Genomic DNA, 21544 nt, shown 5'->3' on the forward strand with positions numbered 1-21544 from the left:
GATAAGCTGAAAATGAGCCCTTTAGCATCTACAGGAGCCACTTAGAGTTTACAGTTTCATTTTCCCAAAAATACACCTTTGGGAGCCTGAAATTCTTTCTAAAAATCATAACCAGACATATGAACTTGGATGTTCCCCACCCTTTCACCATCCCTTGTTGAACCATAAATTTTAAACAAAGCCACAAAATGAACACATGTTTTATGCATGGAAACAAACTATTAACATTTAGGTTATATATTAAATCATACAAATTATTAAGATAAGTCTTGCAACTTATTAACTTCTGTTTAAATTCCTAAAACAAAATTCTTACAATTGTTTAGTTAAGCTTTTCATCACCATGAGCAAATCATCATCAAGAAAACTGAGAGGAGAAAAAGTTTATTAGGGACTCACAGTTTCAGAGGTCTCAGTTCATAGATGGCCAACTCCATTGCTTTGGACCTAAGGTGAGCAAAGCAGCAAAAGGGTGTGATTGAGAAAAGAAGCTCAGGACATGGCAACCAGAAAGTTGGGAGAGATCTCTGCTCACCAAGGACAAAATATAAACTCCAAAAGCAGGATCCCAGTGACTTACCTTCTCTAGTCACACCCTACTTGCCTACTGTTATCAGCCAGTTAATCCACATCAGTAGATGAATCTGCTGAGTATGTTAATTTTCTCAATTCTAATAATTTCACCTCTGAAAATTCTTGAACTGTCTTATAAACAAAGTTTTGGGGGATACCTCATATGGAATCATAACAACAATATATATATATATATATATTCTCTATTTCTTCCCTGTGATTAAAAAAGAAAATATTACAAAATAATATTTTATAGGAATTATATTATAAAGAAAGAATATACAGTAAAAGAAAAAGTCTCAAAATATTCCAATTTTCAATAATATTATCTGTGTTGTATAATTAACTTTAGCGAATTCAGTTTTGATAGCGTGAGAGAGGGAGATCAAAGAGTAGAGACGATGCAGCACACCATCCATTCTGAAAAATGTGTTCCAATGAATGTTGTATAGGATACTTAATTTGCCTAATTCCAGCAGGTGTTTTGCTACTGCATGTTATCCAGAGTAAGGCAATCTCATTTATTTCATGTTTGTTTATATCTTAAAGTTAGGAATATAATTTATTTAACTATTATTTCACTGATATTCAGTACAGCCACTAAACACAAGGTAGTCTATATTTATTTGAGTAAACAGATAAAGAAATATCAATTTGTTTTAGTATAGGGAGGAAACAAGTTAAAATAATAAGAAGGAAATAAAATACTTCTGTTTAATTTAAGAAATTTCTCTGCTTCAATCTTTAGTCTATTCACATACACTTGAGTTTGGTGGGTAAACAGAGCCATAAAACACCTGACTTCTCTCTGCCATCAGTGTTCCGGAAAGAAAATGTGTCATCAAAAAGCCATCAAGTCCTCCATATCTCTTGAGATCACCAGTCATAGCCACAAACAGAATTTGGAAACTGGGAAACCACTAGAAGTATGGTCTCCACTATAAACAATTGCCCATCAAAGTCTGATTCTGTTAAGGAGGAAAAAGGGCTCTTATGCTCTGCTCACTGTTTAAGGTTCTTATGAGAGAATGACAATCTCATGAGAAAAGGGTTAGCAAATCAAATTTAGTATAAATATTTTTTAGACAATATTTTTACTTCTAAAACATATAGGCTATTATGTGAAGCTAGTTTTCTGTCAGGGTCAAAAAATGTTCTCCAATAATTATGATGAACAAAAAATTAGATTACTTGGTATCTATTTTCTCTTCAGACTAGTGATTTTTTTTCCATTTTTCAATATATTAATAAATTAATGGCATCATTTTGGTGTTCCCAAAATAAAGAAAACAAGCATATGTGAATGTTATAGTCTTGAACCAGAAACCAAATCTCAAAATTTAACTTGTTTTGTACACATACACCTATTTAACATTGAATATATTAGCTATTCTAACTGAATGCAAATAGCATTTTTAGAAGCAGCTTGTTTATAATCCAAGATTTTAAAATATAAATTTTAGAGGCATTATTCATAGACAAATATCATATTTCCCTGTACAATTGAAATGATAATTTACCACAGCAATCAACATTATCTTTATAATAAAATACACATTTATATAGATAAAGGATTTCTGACTGGCAAAGACAGTTAATCAGAAGAGAACTTTGGTACTGAATTCCACACTCAATTACATTAGCCATTCAATTTTCATTGGTTATAAATGTCTGAAACAAACCTCTTAGACACAGAGTCACCAAATAAGAAACTAACCTCTAACTTTATTTATCATTAGCCTTCCTGGCATGAATTTCATCTAAACAAAAAATATAAAATAACAGTTTATATCCACTTGAAGTTGTGATATCAGAAACAGTGTTTCTGGGCTTTATTAACAATAGATTCTACATGTAAAGGTCACTGAAGGCATATTGTTCTTCACCTCAGACAGAGGTCAGGGATCCATTAACCAATACATGCCTAAATTAATAAATGACATATTGGGGGTTTTTCAAGATGGCGGACTAGAGGGCGGCTGCATTTCACGTTGTTCCAGGATGCAAGATTCAAAAGAGGAGATAGTGAGAGACTTGGGACCAACTCAAAGCCGCCAGGTGAGTCTCTCCCGTTGGGGAGGCGTCCCGGATGGGGCGGTAGCCCCGGAACGCAGGGAACTTTGTGAAGTAGAGTTGCTCGGCGAGATGCCCCTCCCCCCACTGCAGAGGTAAACACGGACCACTGGGATCATCGTAGAGGAGGCGGCTCAGCACAGCGCTTAGACTCGGAGCAACCACTGGGGCTCCGGGCGGCTGCCTGAGGAGGAGCTGCGTGGCGAGCTGTTTGGTCTCAGAACGACCGCTTCTGAACACCGGGGGGCTGCCCAGAGGAAGAGGAGAAGTGCAGCGGGTCGCTTGGTCTAGGAGTGACTGCATCAGAGCCACAGGTGGTTGCCAGAGGAGGAGCTGCAAGGCGAGCTGTTTGAACTCAGAACGACCGCTCCTGAACACCGGTGGCCTGCCTGGAGGAGGAGTGCGGTGGGTCACTTGGTCTCGGAGCCACCGCTCCTGAATACCCAGGGGGCTACCTCGAGGAGGAGGAGGAGGAACAGGGCGGGTCACTTGGACTTGGAGTGACTGCCTAGGGCTAAGGGCGGTTGGCGGGAGGAGGTGATGCAAAGTGAGTTGCTTGGACTCCTAGTGACCTCGTCAGAAACCGGGTGGCTGTCCGGAGGAAGAGGTGTGTGGCGGGTCTCTGGGTCTCGGAGCTATTGTACAGGGCTCCAGGTGTTGGCTCAGAGGAGGGGCCGCATAGCCAGGTGATTAGGTGCAGAGCAGGGTCCCAGGAGCTAGGTGGCTTCTTGCTGGAAGAGCCGCACAGAGACACACCTAGGGGTGGAGCGAAGTTTCCAGGACTGCGGGCAGATTCTCTGGGAGAGGCAGCCTAAGGAGACTCGTCTGCGAAGGGTGAGGCTCCCAGGCCCAGGAGGTAGGTCCGGGCCCCTGGGAATGTTGCAGAGGAAGACAGCCCAGCCCAGGCAGTAGTTGTAGATTGAGGGGAACCTCTAGGAGGGGAACTGACCAGCGAGACGTCCCCACCGAGTGAGTCTTCCCTGCTGGGTGAGGTTTTCCCACAGGGACGGTAAAACCAGAGACACAGGCACAAACAGGACTTGCCTCAGCCTGCAGCCTAGTTCCCTGTTGGATGACCATTGGTCAACAAGTGGAGGCACCTCTGCCCACTAGCAGGGAATATACCCCACCTGAGGGTCACCACCCCTAGAGAGGCAGCTTCTTCGTGGAGCTCCGCATTATCAACTTCCTCCAAGACTTCAGGCTTCTGAAGGGTAAGAGGGGATATACTAGCGATCTTCAGGGACATTATAAGTCGATAGAGGAAATCTGCAATATCTTAATGACCCACAGATTCCTGAACAATATGAGAAAACAAGGGAAGAAAATGCCCCAAACAAATCTAGATGTTACATCAATAAAATCCAATGACAGCATGGCAGAAGAAATGACAGAAAGGGAGTTCAGAATGTACATAATTAAAATGATCAGGGAAGCAAATGATGAGATGAAAGAGCAAATGCAGGCATTGAATGATCGCACCAATCGACAGTTAACAGAGCAAATTCAGGAAGCAAAAGATCATTTCAATAAAGAGTTAGAGATATTGAAAAAAAACCAAACAGAAATCCTTGAAATGAAGGAAACAATAAACCAAATTAAGAATTCCATAGAAAGTATAACCAATAGGATAGAACACCTGGAAGACAGAACTTAAGATATTGAATTGCCTAAACTGAACGAGGAGGACATACACAATTTAAATAGACCAATTTCAAGTAATGAAATAGAAGAAGTCATCAAAAACCTACCAACAAAGAAAAGTCCAGGACCAGTTGGGTTCTCAGTCGACTTCTACATAACCTTTAAAGAAGAGCTCATTCCAATACTTCTCAAAGTATTCCATAAAATAGAAGAGGAGGGAACCCTCCCAAACTCATTCTATGAAGCCAATATTACCCTGATACCTAAACCAGACAAAGACACATCGAGGAAAGAAAATTTCAGACCAATATCCTTAATGAACATCGATGCAAAAATTCTCAACAAAATTTTAGCAAATCGCATGCAAAAACATATTAAAAAGATAGTGCACCATGATCAAGTGGGTTTCATCCCAGGGATGCAAGGTTGGTTCAACATCAGGAAATCAATAAATGTCATTCACCATATCAATAGACTTAAAGTCAAGAATCACATGATTATTTCAATAGATGCAGAGAAAGCATTTGATAAAATACAGCACCCCTTTATGCTCAAAACACTAGAAAAAATAGGGATAGTGGGAACATTCCTTAACATTGTAAAGGCCATCTATGCTAAGCCCATGGCTAATATCATTCTAAATGGTGAAAAACTGAAAGCATTCCCCCTAAAAACTGGAACAAGGCAGGGATGCCCTCTTTCACCACTTCTTTTCAATATTGTCCTTGAAACTCTAGCCAGAGCAATTAGACAGACCAAAGAAATTAAAGGGATACGAATAGGAAAAGAAGAACTCAAACTATCCCTATTTGCTCATGATATGATTGTATACTTAGAGGAACCAGGAAATTCCAACAGAAAACTTTTAGATCTCATAAGTGAATTCAGTAAAGTAGCGGGATATAAGATCAATGCACATAAATCTAAGGCATTTTTATACATAAGCGATGAATCTTCAGGAAGAGAAATTAGGAAAACTACCCCATTCACAATAGCCTCGAAAAAAATAAAATACTTGGGAATCAATCTCACAAAAGAGGTGAAAGACCTCTACAATGAGAACTACAGAACACTAAAGAAAGAAATTAAAGAAAACCTTAGAAGATGGGTAGATCTCCCATGTTCCTGGATAGGAAGAATTAATATTGTCAAAATGGCCATACTACCAAAAGTTCTATACAGATTCAATGCAATTCCAATTAAAATCCCAATGATGTACCTTACAGAAATAGAGGAAGCAATTATGAAATTCATCTGGAAGAATAAAAAACCCAGAATAGCTAAAGCAATCCTTGGCAGAAAGAGTGAAGCAGGGGGTATCGCAATACCAGATCTTCAATTCTACTACAAAGCAATAGTAACAAAAATGGCATGGTATTGGTACCAAAATAGAAAGGTGGATCAATGGTACTGAATAGAGGACATGAATACAAACCCAAATAAATACAATTTTCTCATACTAGACAAAGGGGCCAAAAATATGCAATGGAGAAAAGATAGCCTGTTCAACAAATGGTGCTGGTCGAATTGGAAATTCATATGCAACAGAATGAAACTAAACCCATATCTCTCACCATGCAGGAAACTAAACTCAAAATGGATTAAGGACCTCGGAATCAGACCAGAGACCCTGCATCTTATCGAAGAAAAAGTAGGTCCAGATCTTCAACATGTCAGCTTAGGACCAGACTTCCTCAACAGGACTCCCATAGCACAAGAAATTAAAGCAAGAATTAATAACTGGGATAGATTCAAACTAAAAAGCTTTCTCTCAGCAAAGGAAACTATCAGCAATGAGAAGAAAGAGCCTACAGAGGGGAGAAAATCGTTGCCAATCATACTTCAGATAGAGCACTAATATCCAGAATCTATAAAGAACTCAAAAAACTCTACACCAAGAATGCAAATAATCCAATCGACAAATGGGCTAAGGAAATGAATAGACAATTCACAGAAGAAGATCTACAAGCAATCAACAAACATATGGAAAAATGTTCAACATCTCTAGTAATAAGAGAAATGCAAATCAAAACCACCCTAAGATTCCATCTCACCCCAACTAGAATGGCGATTATCAAGAATACAAGCAACAACAGGTGTTGGCGAGGATGTGGGGAGAAAGGTACACTCATACATTGCTGGTGGGGCTGCAAATTAGTGCAGCCACTCTGGAAAGCAGTGTGGAGACTCCTTAGAAAACTTGGAATGGAATCACCATTTGACCCAGCTATCCCACTCCTTGGCCTATACCCAAAGGACTTAAAATCAGCATACTACAGAGATACAGCCACATCAATGTTCATAGCTGCTCAGTTCACAATAGCCAGATTGTGGAACCAACCTAGATGTCCTTCAATTGATGAATGGATAAAGAAACTGTGGTATATATATACAATGGAATATTACTCAGCCATAAAGAATGATAAAATTATGGCATTTGCAGTCAAATGAATGAAACTGGAGAATATCATGCTAAGTGAGAAAAGCCAATCTCAAAAAACCAAAGGACAAATGATATCGCTAATAAGTGGATGATGATACATAATGGGGGGTGGGAGGGGTTAGTGTTAGGGTTAGAGTTAAGGTTAGGGAGGGGTGCAAGAATGGAGGAAGGAAAGACTGTATAGAGGGAAAAGAGGGGTGGGAGGGGTGGGGGAAAGGGAAAAAATAGCAGAATGAATCAAACAACATTACCCTATGTAAATTTATGATTACACAAATGGTATGCCTTTATGCCATGTACAAACAGAGAAACAACATGTATCCCATTTGTTTACAATAATAAAAAAATAAGTAAATATATGACAGATCATCTGGACACTGGACTATTTAAATAATTCTGTGATAGCAACCAAATTCCTATGGAATTTAAAATCTGTGCTCCTATTATCTCTCTTCAAAAAAGATAATGTTACACAAACTGGTAAAATTATATATATAGACATATATTTTATCATATGTATATAATAAAATGTAAAACAAATGTGTGTAATTAGACATGAAAAATTTACGATATCTTCCAAGCGAAGGGGAATGACAGTGATACTGGAGTTGAGAGGAGGCAGTTGGTGCCTGAAGGAATGGGGGTGTCCTGCCCCTTTTATAGATTTCAGATTTTCTTTGTTCTCATACCCCCTTTGCTTCTTATCTTGCCTATGTGACCAAAAGGTGGAGTGACGAATAGGTGGAGTGATTCAAGAACAAAAACAAGGCACGGAGTGGCTTAGGGGGCATTTATTAACAGTTCTCTGGTTGTAGGAAGAGTTTCAAGGAGGCAGGTAACCTTGGCAACAGGTTGGAGGAGGAGGGGGAAAGTGTCCTGAATGCATTAGTAATTTTTTTTCTTTTCTTTCAAACCAGTCCCCATCTTCTTGATCTGACCCCATCATTCATTACCTACTCTGACTGTCCTTTTACCCCTGCGAACTGCATGTATTTAATATTGTTTGATAAAACAAGGTTAAGTGGTCCAGAAGAGGAAAAGGAGATAGTTCTGCAGACTGAGAGAAGAACATATGAAAAAATATTTGCTTTCTATGAAAGAGTGTTAGTAAAGTGTAAGACTAAATATAGTAAATAAGATAATTCACAGATCATCAGGAGTCAAAAGTATTGTGAAATGAATGAATGGGAAGAAAAACAAACAAAAATGCTAGGAAGTGTAATGAAAGGAAGGCAATGGATTGTTATTCTTTTGGCAATTTGGAAAGCAATATGATCAACTCAGCCAAGAAGCCTGTAAAAATCTCATGCACAAAACACCTTTGCAGTGTATGGTTGAACTAATGAAGCAAGAGACTGGTGGGACAAAGAATTTCATCTTAAATTTGTTAAACATTAAGGATTGGCAAAGAAGGGACCTCCAAAATAACTGGAATTAAAATTTGACTTTAAATTTGGGCAAACAAAAGTGAAATAAAAAACAAAGAAAGAAATCTAGGAGAAATTTAAAACACCTCAGGAAATTGAGAACTAGGAGAAATTTAAAACTCCTCAGGAAATGAGAACTGTATGGAATTTGTTTATTTACTAAATAAACATTGAAAAGACCTTCTAGAGATAAAATGTACCCTGAAGTTTGTGGCTTATAGTAGGGAAATTGTTAAGTATAGATGGAGAGATGCACTGCCTTAGTTTCTCAGTATGCATCATATGCATCATGGAGGAACAGAAGACCCTTTGTATGCATAGCAGGGGTGGTTCTGAGAATGAGATAGCCTTCTATTCTGTGACCTTACTAGACCTGGGACTTGGGTGAATGTAAGAACGAGTTAACTAGGTAACTGAGGGTGGAGGAGAGTGTATTCCAAAGGAAATACACCAAAAACCATGGATTTACAATATGTGGTTCTACATAAACTACATTAAATTTGCCCGGGGAACTGTTTGTGGTTTTGTTTTTCACTATATTTAGTTTTGAATTTTGGTCCTGCACACATTCCTCAATTTTTTCAATGAATGGGAGAAGCGTGGTATACTTCTTGAACTTTCTTCATTATGCCTTAGTTACCTATACTGAGTATACTAACAAGATCTACTTTGTAAAATTTCTAGTTTAATAATAGCCAAAGACTTTTCCCTATTTGATTTTTATCGAAAAAATATATGCAAAATAACACGCTGTTATTCTCATGTGTTTACATATACTCCATGGCTGCTTTTATGCTGTAATAGCAGTTACATAGTTCAAGGTACTCTGACCAATAAAGACTAAAGTAATTACTATTTGATTATAGTTGGAAAAAATTACAGATTCCTATGGTAAAGGAACATTCTAGTTGTTTGTCTCCTTGCTAAACCTGAGCTCAATCTGGTACTTTGAGTAGAAGAGCAGAGTGGCAAAAGCTGCATATTAAGAACTTAACAAAATCAATATATTTAGTTATTAAAATTTCATGCCATGCATGGTTGAAACTGAATTAATAGCATGAGAATAGTGTACTTAAATGGAATTCTTTAAGATATATACATAAAGAATAAATTAGAATAGCCTTTTCATCTATCTGAAATGCTTAAATACCAACATTTAATACAATTACTTTTATCACAGGTGAATATGAGTCAGGATTTGCATCAAATTTTCATTTTGGAGCAATTCTTCATCTTAGAAAAATTTAAAAAATGTAATCAACCATGGATAAACAAGTTGATGTCTTTCTTCAATTTCCTTGTATTTGCTGCTTATTTTACTTTTCTAGTCCTTGAGCATAGCTCCTAGCAACCATTTCTTTCTCTCCCCATAGGAATGAGAGGCAAATTACTATCCTACTTGGTAATGTCTTTGTGCTGTCTATCTTTTGAGTATAATAGCTTCATTCTTATAAGAAAGGAGGTTAAAATGAATTTACGTGAATGAAATGTTCAACCAGTTGTTGTGCATTAATTTACACAGTATTGCTTTAATTTTTTTTTGACAATTCTTTGGAGTATTGACCAAAAGAACTTACTGAAATCATAATTAAACATAGCAGCCTAAAGTTATCTTTTATTTACTGGGATTTTTAATGGATATATGCACTTGTTAGGGTAGTAGAGGTAGTTTATTTTATAGATACTCCATCGTGATTTCTGTTAAAGTAAAAATTCCTCAGATTATTTTAAAAGGATTGCGGTTTAATAACTGAGTTTAAAAGATTTAGGTTATTTCTTTATGGTGGTGTGTGTAAGAGGGAGACTTTCTTTTTTGAAGTAAAAATAATAATTACTTATGTCTGAATAAATCTTACTTCCATCATGAATACCTTTTTTAAAATGACTATTTCTTTGTTTTAGGAGATCGAAGCAGGTGGATCACAAGTTCAAAGCCAACCTCAGCAACTTAGTGAGGCCCTAAACAAATTAGTGAGACCCTATCTCTAAATAAAATACAGATAGGATTGAGCATTTTTACCCCTGGATTCAATCCCCAGTACAAAAAAAAAAAAAAAAAAAAAAAAACTACTTATTCCACACATTTTCTTACTATAAAATGTTATTTATTCATAAAAACTATACCATCACAATTAGCAAACATTTCACTCTAGGAATATAACCATTCTTCATTTTCCCAACTCATTCTTTCTAAAATTCTAAATTCTATTGATTTATTTTTCATTACTTGAGGAATAATATTCCTTTATTAAACATAATGTTTATCATATTTCCCCTAGTTTTGAACCTCTTATGATGTCTTTCCCATCATATGCCATTAATTTGAATGGCCTATCATTACTAATAATTTCACATATCCTCCAAAATGTCACTAATTACTCCCTATATTATTCCCCCCTCAAAAATTCCAAATGTTTTAAATTTATCTTTACTTATTAACTTGCTCTCAGAAAAACATATACGGAACCATACTACCTGTTATCATTTTAAATGCATATTCAAAAATCAAGGAATTCATGTAACTGTCCATACATCTTATTGTTTTCCTGATGTTTTCTCACTATCTCCTTTAATGCCCTCCTCATCCAGTCCCTATTATTCCATGCATTCAATATTACTTAATAGTCTAAAAACTTGTCTCCACTTTTCTGTTGGACATACAGTATACTTTCAAAGCAATATTTAAAAATGGGAGATCTTTCCACTACACATCTCAGAAAGATTCACTGTCTTTGCATAAAACCTAAGAACAGTAAAGTATAGAACTCCTGAAATAGCTCATTATGCACTCCTCTGATCTCATCTTCTTACTTCTCTTCTCATTGACTCAGTAGCCTTTCTTTCTGCAGCTTGAATACTCAAGAATGCCTTCAACTTAAAGGTTTTGTACTTTCTGTTTTCTCTGTTGATGTGTTTTTCAATCATTTGTTCAAAGAATGCTTATTGAGAATCTACTGTGTGGCAGAGGCTTTCCACTGGCTTGTAAAACTATCAGTCAACAAAGCAAACAGAATTACCTGTCTGAGCAGAGTCTATATTAGAATGAAGGCAATAAATCATAACCATAAAATTTTATATTCTATATTAATCTAGAACATCACATGTTCCCAAAATATGAATGAATGCAGCAATATATTATTGTTCAAATTATTCTTTTCTAAAAAATCCACAGGACTCAAACTTTAATTACTACATTCTTAGGTATCTTCTGAATTATTGAAGCCTTCTTCAAATATCCTATACAAAATAACCACCTTTTTCAGAACCCCTTGTCCCAGACCCATTATTTATGATCCATAGCATTTATTGCCATGAAAACAACTATATAATTTTATCTTTTCACCTGTTTTCTTTCCTTATAAAGTTACTACTATGAGGTCAAAATCTCTTATGTATGATGCTATAAATATGCCAAGCACCCCGTGTATTCCTTGACAGATAGTAAGCACAGATACACACAAGATGAATCTAAATTTTCAATCAAAGTATTATTTTACTTGCCTCTTATCTCTGATGAAACTTTTAAGTAAGGAAAGTTCTACTGTCTTGGGTTTATTTGGGGGGTCTAAGCAAATATGTTTATTTTTCTATGAAACCTACTGTTAAACCACATTCCTGAGATACAAAATGGATAGCATTATCAGATTTTTTTCTGAATTTCTAGAAAAATTAGAAGTCTTAGGATCAAATAAATTAAAAGATGATGACAGAGGTAACCACTGCTAAAAATGTGCACAAAAAAATGCTTTGATAGTGGAAAAAATATTTCTTCCTACATTGAAATCTTAGAGTAGAACTTGTGAACATGGTTCAGTGGGCAATCATTAGGACAATTGAACTTACAAACCTCAGGAAAAACAGTTGCAGTAACTACTTTTTAAAAGTGTCTTAGTGTGGGCAAGAAGGCTAGAGAGAAAAATCAGAGGAAATATAGGGATGATGCCAAGTCCGTACAAAGGCAATTGAGAGAAGAAGAAAAACAAAAGAAAACAAACATACAAACAAACAAACAAAAAGTCACAGATTGGGGTTGGGGACAAGTTCATACCTCTCAGAAGGGTTGGGAGTTTAGCTTAGAAGTATAGGATGTACTTTGCATAACCCTCAGAAGCAAGTATTTTTTTAAATAAATAAATAAATAAATACATGCGTGCACACACACACACACACAGGCACACACAGGAGAAGGTGATGCTGATCAAAGTTTCTTGGAACTTAATGCTTCCAGAAAATCTGATCTTATTGCACTCTGCGATCAGTTGTCAACATACCCACTAGCTATATATTACATGTCTCATTTATTAAAGTATAATCCTTCACAAGAATCTGAACTTACTAATATTTAGAGAACTATGATCACAACAATACAAGGACAAAATCCAGTAAAATTAATTAAGGAAAAAGAAGAAAATTTTAAGAACTTCTAAAAACATATTGTGTCAAATATAAACCAATTTCTTAGAAATTGGATAAATCATCATCAAATTTAGTCACATGTATGACCTGAAAAATACCATATATGAATAATGGGTTTAAAGATTTAGTACATGGTTCCTCTCAGATGATAAAGCAAATACCAGGTTTTACATTATACAGGGCCCAGATAGAAGCAATTAGAGCAAGGAAGGAGAAACTAATAGAATGTATCATAGTAAAAATGAAATCTGAGAAAGACATGAAATAGTCAAATTAGTGATAAGAGCAAGATTTATGAAAAAGAGGAAACCCTATGACAAATATTGGTAAAAAATATTAAAATTCCTAAGATTTTTCAGAATGGTTCAATGAATAGCAAAACAAATAAACAACAACAGCAGGTGAATGATAAAAAGTCAGATTTGTATCAAACTTTCTTAATATCTGCATAAGGCATTAAAGTAAACCAAGTTACATCTTCTATGAAATACTTTCAGAAATCTAAATCCAAATTAAGTTGACTTCATTTTCTGCGTTGCTGAAGTTGTATTCATGAATAAGTTCCAGATAAATAAATTATAGGGATATGAAGAATCAAAATGATTAAAATAACAATGGAATTGTTGAGAATATAAATCAGAAAAATCAACAAGCACATAAACAAAAAATTTCAGAAATGATGTAGCTTTCAAAAGAAAGAAACTAGCAAAAAATAATTAAAAGCAGTACCTTCCTAATTGCATAAATCTGTGCTGTTCGAACCCAGAGTAAAAGCTTCCATGTCTGCCTACTCAATAAATGTAAGAAAAGGAAGTATTTAATTTTTCAAAAAACATTTCTCACAATTTTGGATTTAAGAAATTCAGTGACGTCCAGTAAAATATGATTACTTTCTAAACATTGTAAAGAGATGGGGCAAAGGACTAAATGATCCCAATGTAACCTGGTCTCCATTCCTGAGGTTTTCCTCGTGGAAAAGTTCCATCATACTATTTTTTCTCCTATTTGCCTGGAATTAGTTGTGACAAAACACTTTCTTCAATTCATTAGCTGGTATAGCCATTTTAAATCAATAATTTACCAATAAAATTATTTTCCTTATCAGAAAGATTCTAACTGTAGTTTCAGGGAATTGGACCACTATTTACTAAATACTAATTTTCTTAATTACTACAATAATAGGTTGTTATATATGAATACAGAAATTGAAAGGATAGAAAGATAACAGGTACTATGTATATAATAATTGATTGATAGTAAAGCATTAATATGATCAGATAATTGTTATTTTTCTCTTCATTGTTAGGCTAGTATTTCTTCACAGGAGCATATTCAATTGAGGAAAATAACATGCTTCTACTGCAGTGGGAGAATATTATTTAATACAAAATAAATAAAATATATGAATTTTTCATTCTAATTTCACATCAAAGTAAAGAAAAAAGCACAATATATATGATGAATTGAAAATCAGACTGGTCATTAGATTCCCATATACATCAATCTCAAAGTAGTAGTTATTTCTGCTTTACACTTGCAAAAGAGATGATATGTCAGGTTACTTGGGTAAAACTCCTTTATTGTCTTCAAAATTGGCATTTTTCAATTATGTTTACTTCTTTTTCACTGATTATGAATTCTATATTTTTATGTTTTTATTTTCACTGAAATAAAATAAAAAAATATGCAATATTTTAAAACACTGTGAAGAATTTGAGCTATTGGTACTGTTCTGTTGCACTGGGCTGCAACACCAGAGGCCTTAACCTGAACAGCAACCTTTCAGGGACGTAGGGACTCAGACTGTACACCAAAATCTTAGGAGAAGAACTTTATTCAGGAGAAATGGAGCACTTGTCACATAGGAAGCTGCTTCTGTCTTTATTGCATATATCAGTGTCTTTCATAAGCTCGCAGTTAAGCTAGCCCTACACCTTAAAGGACAAGCCTTGCATAAGCAGTTACTAACCTATTTTGCAGATTATCTGTCAGTATCAGAAAGTAAAAAGCAATTCTGCGACCCAGGAAGTGACAAGCTTACAGACCACAGAAGAACTCTTACAGATTCCAGGAGAACATCCTGTTCACAGAACACAGGACAGGGGGATGGGGCCCTAGTCCCCTAGGATCCTGGTTGGTGCCTCCGTCTTGTGACAGAATGCCATGTAGGCCTTCTTCCAGGGTACAGGGCCCACACTGTTCAAATTGGTTTATTTTGCTCTTTGAAAACATTTCTTTAGCTGTCTGTTATTTTCAAGGCACTAAATCCTTTTTACCAAATAGGCTGTGGTTTTAAGAGACATTGTATTTTGCTTCCCTGAAGTATGGCATGATTTATAGTTGCTTTGTGGGTCTGCCCATATAAAACATAACAAAACATAATGTAGTACTCTGTTCAAATTCATCATTGGCTTACAGGGAACATATTCCATAATATTTTAATAAGTGTAACATGGAAAGATGTATCACCTACATTTGCATTTACCCTCTATGAATTCTTTAATATTGAACATATTTAATGTCCCATATTTTGATATGACGTGGTTTATTTTCACATAGTGACCCATTCAAACACTTGCTTTAGGAAATAAGAATAGAAATCATATATTCTCGGGCACAGCAACCCATATCCATGAAGAATTCAGTGTACTTTTATTCCTAACATTGTATTTCTTCACTGATTCCCCTCCCTGTCCCATTAACTAAGACAATGCCACTAACTTGGTGCATGACAGAACCTTAATTTTGGTAAACATTTTGTAGTAGTCATGTTGAATTAACAAATGAACCCCAAAACTCAATGTGCTTCTTGCTCAGTAAAAGAACATTAATGTCTCTGTCTCTACAAGATAGATCTTTCAAAGACATGACTCAGGTATACAGTACTGGAATATTTTAAATATACAAATTAGAACATGAGGTTTCTAGGGGGTCATCGCATAATGAATGAGACATGAAGGGATGTAAATTAGTACTTAGGGATTCTGACCTGAACACCTAGCATTTCTAACATCTCATTGGTTAGAACAATGACATACAAGGGTTCAGGGGATGTATGGAATAATCAGTGTGTTCCTCTGTTTCTGCCATGTTTCAAAAACAAATCAGGTTGTCACCATATATATAGATACCAGTCAGATATCTCGGGCACTATATAGATACCACTATAGTAGTGGTACTATATGGTACATATACTATATGATATATAGTAGTACTATAGTAGTGATATCTATATATACCAGTCAAATATCTGCTTTACTGTTTGCTGCATCACCTCTGGTCATCATGGATCTATGCTATTGTCCCCTTGGTACTTTGCATCAATTTTGTACAAATTCTATTTTTATTTCACACAACGAAGCGATGTCCACACCATCACATCTGTATTGTGGTATTACCCAGAGGATAATAAAAAGGAGCTAAATCAGAAAAAGTAAAGTTGGACACTAGAAGAGCTGACTATATAGTTCACTTCCTGAACAATAGACTAACTCATACAAATGATCACCTTGCCCTGAGGTCACACAGAGTTTCAGGGGACCATTTATTTCCCCTCAACAAAAGTGCCCAAATATATCTCCTCCATCAGAGTCTAGGACTTAACACTCTAAGTCCAAGAGAAGAGCTTCTTTTCATCTCTTTGAATCTTCACTTCTTTGTAGCAGTACTAATCTCCTGTGACAGATGACAGATCCAATGTCCATTCCCCTCTGAGCAATTCTCTTTTCTTCAAAATCTGTTTTGCCCAAAACTTCCATTAGGGCAATATTAATCAGGTAACCTAGAGTACATGTCCTTGAATGTTGTCATTCTTTTTGAAATAATAGCACACATGAAACTTTATAAGCACAATTGAATTTGAGTTTTGGAAATCACAGTTTGATCTGTAGTCTCAAACTCTTAAAAGTACATATACATAAAAATAACAATGGTAGCAACACTGTCACACAAATTGCATTGTTCTTTATATTAATTGTCCATGTAACATAGCTTTTTAAATTATTGTTCGTACTGATATAACATGACATTATCTGAAACAATGAAATAAGTTTGTTTTTATAAATGTCTTTTTCATAAAACATTAGCATTGGGACCTAGTTGTTGGAGAAAGCTCCTAAATATGAAACCAAAAGCACAATCAACAAAAGAAAAAACATATACAACTTGAAGTCATCAAAACAAAATAAATTTATCTTAAATGTTAAAAAGATGAAAAGGCAAATCACAGACTTGCAAACCTCATGTGTGTTAAAAGATCTCTATCTTTATAAAGAATTCTTCAATTAATTAGTAAAAAAAAATCCAGTGGGAAAATAGGCAAAAGACACAAAGACACAATTTACTAATGAGGCTATTAGAATAACAAATAAGCACATGAGAAGATGTTCCATGTCATGATGCATTACTACTCATCTATTAAGAGAGTTAAAATTTAAAAATATAATGACAACACCAAATGCTGGTGAGATTAAGGAATAAATGGATATCTCATATATTGCTGCAGGAAATATGAAGTGATACAGACACTCTGCAAAACAATTTGACAATTTTGTTAAAAGCTAAACAAATATTTACCACATGACTCCATAATCTCACTTTTAGAAATGTTTTCTAGGGGAATAAAATTCTACTTTCACACTGCAACCTTATACTGATATTCATGGCAGCATTATTAGTTTTTTAGGCACTTTGGATTGCTATAAAAAATTAACGCAAATTGAGTTGTTTAAATAACATTTGTTTTTCATAGTTCTGGAGGCTTTGAAATCCAAAATCAAGGTGCTGATAAATATATGTTGTCTGCTGAGCCCCTTATGATAGGCAGATGAACATCCTTATATTGTTTCCTCACAGGGTGGATCAGAGAAGGGGAGATAAATTTTCGTGAACAAGATGGCTCCACTCTCATGATCTAATTATTTGCCAACACCTCTACCTCCAAATGCCATCCCATTGAGAATTAGGCATCAACACAAGAATTTGAAGAGGACACAAATGTTTAGTCCATAGCAATTTGTAATAGTGAAAAAAATGTAAAAAACCCAAATGCACATTTTATTTTTCTTTGTTAGTGCCCAGGTTTAGAAATGTTTTTAATTTTTAAATATATGTGGATTCATCAGAGTTTTTCTACTGTTTCTTTCTAATTTAACCTTGAGAGTTGGAGAGCATGCATGATAAGGTTTTAATTTCTTCAGATTTATTGAAACTTGTTTTCTGGTCATGCCTACATATTGCCTGTACTGAGTTTTGCAACCTAGGAATGTCATTTTTTCCCAATTTGTCCTCAACCTAAGATCATGTGAAAAGAATTAATAAAAAAGAAATATTAAAGCCTAAGATTGGGATTCTCACTACAGTTTTTATTGGACCTAGAACAATGGGTATCTCATTGCACAGTTGCAGAGCATTTGTTTGATGATGTTCAACACATTGTCCTGAGGCACACCATAGTGACAATAAAAGCATCTGCAGTGTGGACTGACAAACTTTGTCCAATCTGTGAATAGCTAGGTTCCAAGATCAAATTTTGCTCTATTAACCCTCTTGGACTGAATAATACTTTAGACAATTCATACATGTCAGAGAGCACTGACTGACTCCCTGCTATCTGACTCCCTGCTAAGAGGGCATGCTTGTTCCTAGGAATTAAAGAAAAGCATTTATAATTCAAGTTTATAAACCTTGCCAGTCAATTCTTGAGACTACCCATGAATAGCTAGTATATAATTTTAAAGAATCTAATTTGCTTATATCAAACTAATTCATTATCCTGTGAATAGGAACAACAAGAAACATTTAACTATGAAGGATTAAGTTACTGAGCAAAGCTGGTGCCAAGGCACACACCTGTAATCCCAGTCGCTTTGGAGGCTGAGGCAGGAGAATTTCAAGTTCAAAGCCACCCTTAGTAAAAGCGAGGTGCTAAGCAACTTAGTGAGACCCTGTCTCTAAATAAAATACAAAATAGGGCTGGGTATGTGGTTGAGTGTTTGAGTGCCCGTAAGTTCAATCCCTGGTACCTCAAAAAAAAAAAAAAAAAAAAAAAACACAAGTTCCTGAGTAACACAAGCAAGACAAAAGATATCACTGAGATAATATGATGTCAATTCATTTAAATTTTGAACTGTATGTTAAATTCTGAAGTATTAAAACACAAAGATGATGTAAAATTTTATGTGATGCTGCCACTAGAATTACTATGTTAAAATGACTCAACTTTTAATTTTAAGAAATTATTATATTAATATTTATATTGATCACACAAAGAGAATTGGGTGTGTATTTATCAATGTGTTGATATATTAATATAATTTCTTATTAACTAATTAAACAGAATAGCTGTTAATTATATTAATTGTGTTAAGTAATACAAATATTATCATTTAAATTTTTAAATGATACTACACTATAAGTATAATGCTTGCCATTTTCAAAGTAACTACAACCATATTTATTTGATAAACTCCTCAAGATAAACCTGGGATTTATGAAGAACTGTTATTATTCAGTTTTATATTTGAATTTTCTTTTAAGTAAAAAATTACTTTAGCCACAGTTTAAGTAACTCAGTAGGTAACAAGTGACTATTTAATGGCAAATTAATAATAAAAGTTTGTGCACATCAACTAATACTATATTAACTCCAAGTTCTTTTCACCACAAACATATCCACTAGATTAGTCCTGTACAAAAGTTGGAAGACTTAATTTTTAGTATTAGTTACTATTTCTACTCTAGAATACAATATGCTAATATTATACGTAAAGCATTAAGACACACACAGACACACGTATACACACAGACACTTTAATTTGTCATCTTTTACAAAGTTCATCTAACGTTTAAATTTACTTTTTAGAGGTATTTGTTGTAACAATTTCCAAAATAATCATTAGGGTAAAATAATAAATAATGAAATGTGCTTTTTTTTTGCATTTTGTTTTGAAACAAGTGTTTCACAGAAAGTTACTAAAATGTTCTGGGTAAATTTACATCTTACATAACTATAATAAAATATCTAAACCAGGAAACTGACATTTGTACAGTGTGTGAGGGTACTTCAATGTCATTTTATAGCCAAGATTCAGGAAATTATCACCACTATCAAAAAAGAAAATCATTCTATTATTAAAAAGCTCTGCCATCAGGCATGATTGGCACATCTGTAATCCCAGTGGCTGGGTAAGATGAAGCAGGAGGATTACAAGTTCAAAGCCAGCCTCAGCAATTTAGTGAGGACCTAAGGTACTTAGGGAGACCCTGTCTCAAAATACAAATTAAAATGGGCTGGGAATGTGGCTTAGTGATTAAGTGTCCCTGAGTTCAATCTCTGATATCAAAAGAACAAAATATTCTCTCTCATGCTACCCATTTACATTCTCACCTATCCTTATTTCCACTAACATCCCTAACCATTGGCAACTATTCATTTTATCCTTTATTATAGTTTTGTTATATGAATAAATTATACAATATCTCAATTTGTTGAAATTGGCTTTTTTCTCTTATTAGTATGTCCTTGATATATATCTAAGTTTGTGCGTGTGTTTGTGTGTGTATGTAATAGATATATGGTATTATATGGTATGAAGGTATCATAGTTTATTCACTTAGAGGACATTTTGATTGTTCCAGTTTTTCACTGTTACAGATAACTATATACTAAATATTTATATGTTGAAGATCTAAAGTCCTACAAGATAAGGACAACACTTAAAAATAATGTTATATTTTTAAAGTTTTTGATAACTGGATAGATTGTAATTTCTTTTGCCACAGAGAAGAAAACATGGGCAAATATGTGAGATTATGCTTGTGTTAATTCATTTCACTATAGTAGCCATTTATCTATATCTTCTATATTTATTTCTATCTGTATGTGTGCACTTAAAATTGAATGGTCTTAATTTAAAAAGCAATACAATAAGAAAGGGGTAGACCAAAAAAATTATCTGGAAACACTGTAAGTCTGTATTTTAAAAAATAAAATAACAAATTACTTTCTCACACTTATTTAAATGGATCATAGAACTAAGTGTAAGAGCTAAAATTATAAAACATCTAAGAAATCCATGAGAATATTTTCATGACTATAAATTAAGCAAAAAGTTATCAGATATGACACCAAATCATGTAAATGAATAAAACTACCAATTGGTATTAAGAACAAAATTGATACATTAGACTTAATCAAATCAAAACTTTTGCTATCCAAAAGTCACCAGGTTAAAAATGAAAACATAAGCCAGGAAGAAAATATTTGCAAGTGAGATATATTATAAAGAACTTACATTTAGAATATATAAAGAACCTATTCAAAAAATGCATTCAATAATAATAAAACAGATAAAGAGCTCTATCATCAATGGAAATGTGCCAAAACTGACTTTCAGTGATATGTATTTATCACTAGATAAATATATTTTTTTTGAATTAGTAAAATAAGTTTTAAACAATAGTCTGTATATTTGCAGAAGTTATTGGATTATAGATTTGGAGTATGCAAATTTTTTGATATGGAAGTAATACTGAAATAAGCCTGTTTAAAGAACCCATGCATTTTAGAGACAGTTTTCTATGACTTTTGCTACATATCTCTTCATAATTTCTCTTTCTCTCCTTCCCTCTCTGCCTCCAATCCTTCTGGGTGTCTGTCTTTGTTTCTATACTTGATTTTTCATAGGCCCATTCTGTGAGGAGCTAATGAAATCTCCTATTTCTCATTCTTGTTCGGACTGCTCTGCTTACATCTGTGAATGCTCAGAAGGATTTTTTAGTCAAAGTTGTGAAACTGATGTCAATGAGTGTTCCTCGGCAGCATGTCAGAATGGCGCTGGCTTTGTCAATATACCAAGTGTAAATCCGAATGTAGGAAACGGTTTACAAGAAAATCACTACCAAGCAATTTGAAAAGTACATATGAAGTTCTCATTAAAGTATCATTTTAAAACACAGGAAAGCCAAA

General features: G+C 34.6%; 1 protein-coding gene across 1 annotated transcript in view; it reads left to right on the plus strand.

Annotated features, from left to right (window-relative positions):
• Nucleotides 1–21544, plus strand: part of Eys (eyes shut homolog) — a 1705088-nt gene that overhangs the window by 65646 nt on the left and 1617898 nt on the right. Inside the window, 1 exon segment of the mRNA XM_047559194.1 lies at nucleotides 21263–21447. Coding sequence (XP_047415150.1) covers nucleotides 21263–21447 — 185 coding nt within the window.

Source organism: Sciurus carolinensis, chromosome 7 (genome assembly GCF_902686445.1).
Source record: "Sciurus carolinensis chromosome 7, mSciCar1.2, whole genome shotgun sequence".
In the NCBI taxonomy this organism is placed as follows: domain Eukaryota; kingdom Metazoa; phylum Chordata; class Mammalia; order Rodentia; family Sciuridae; genus Sciurus; species Sciurus carolinensis.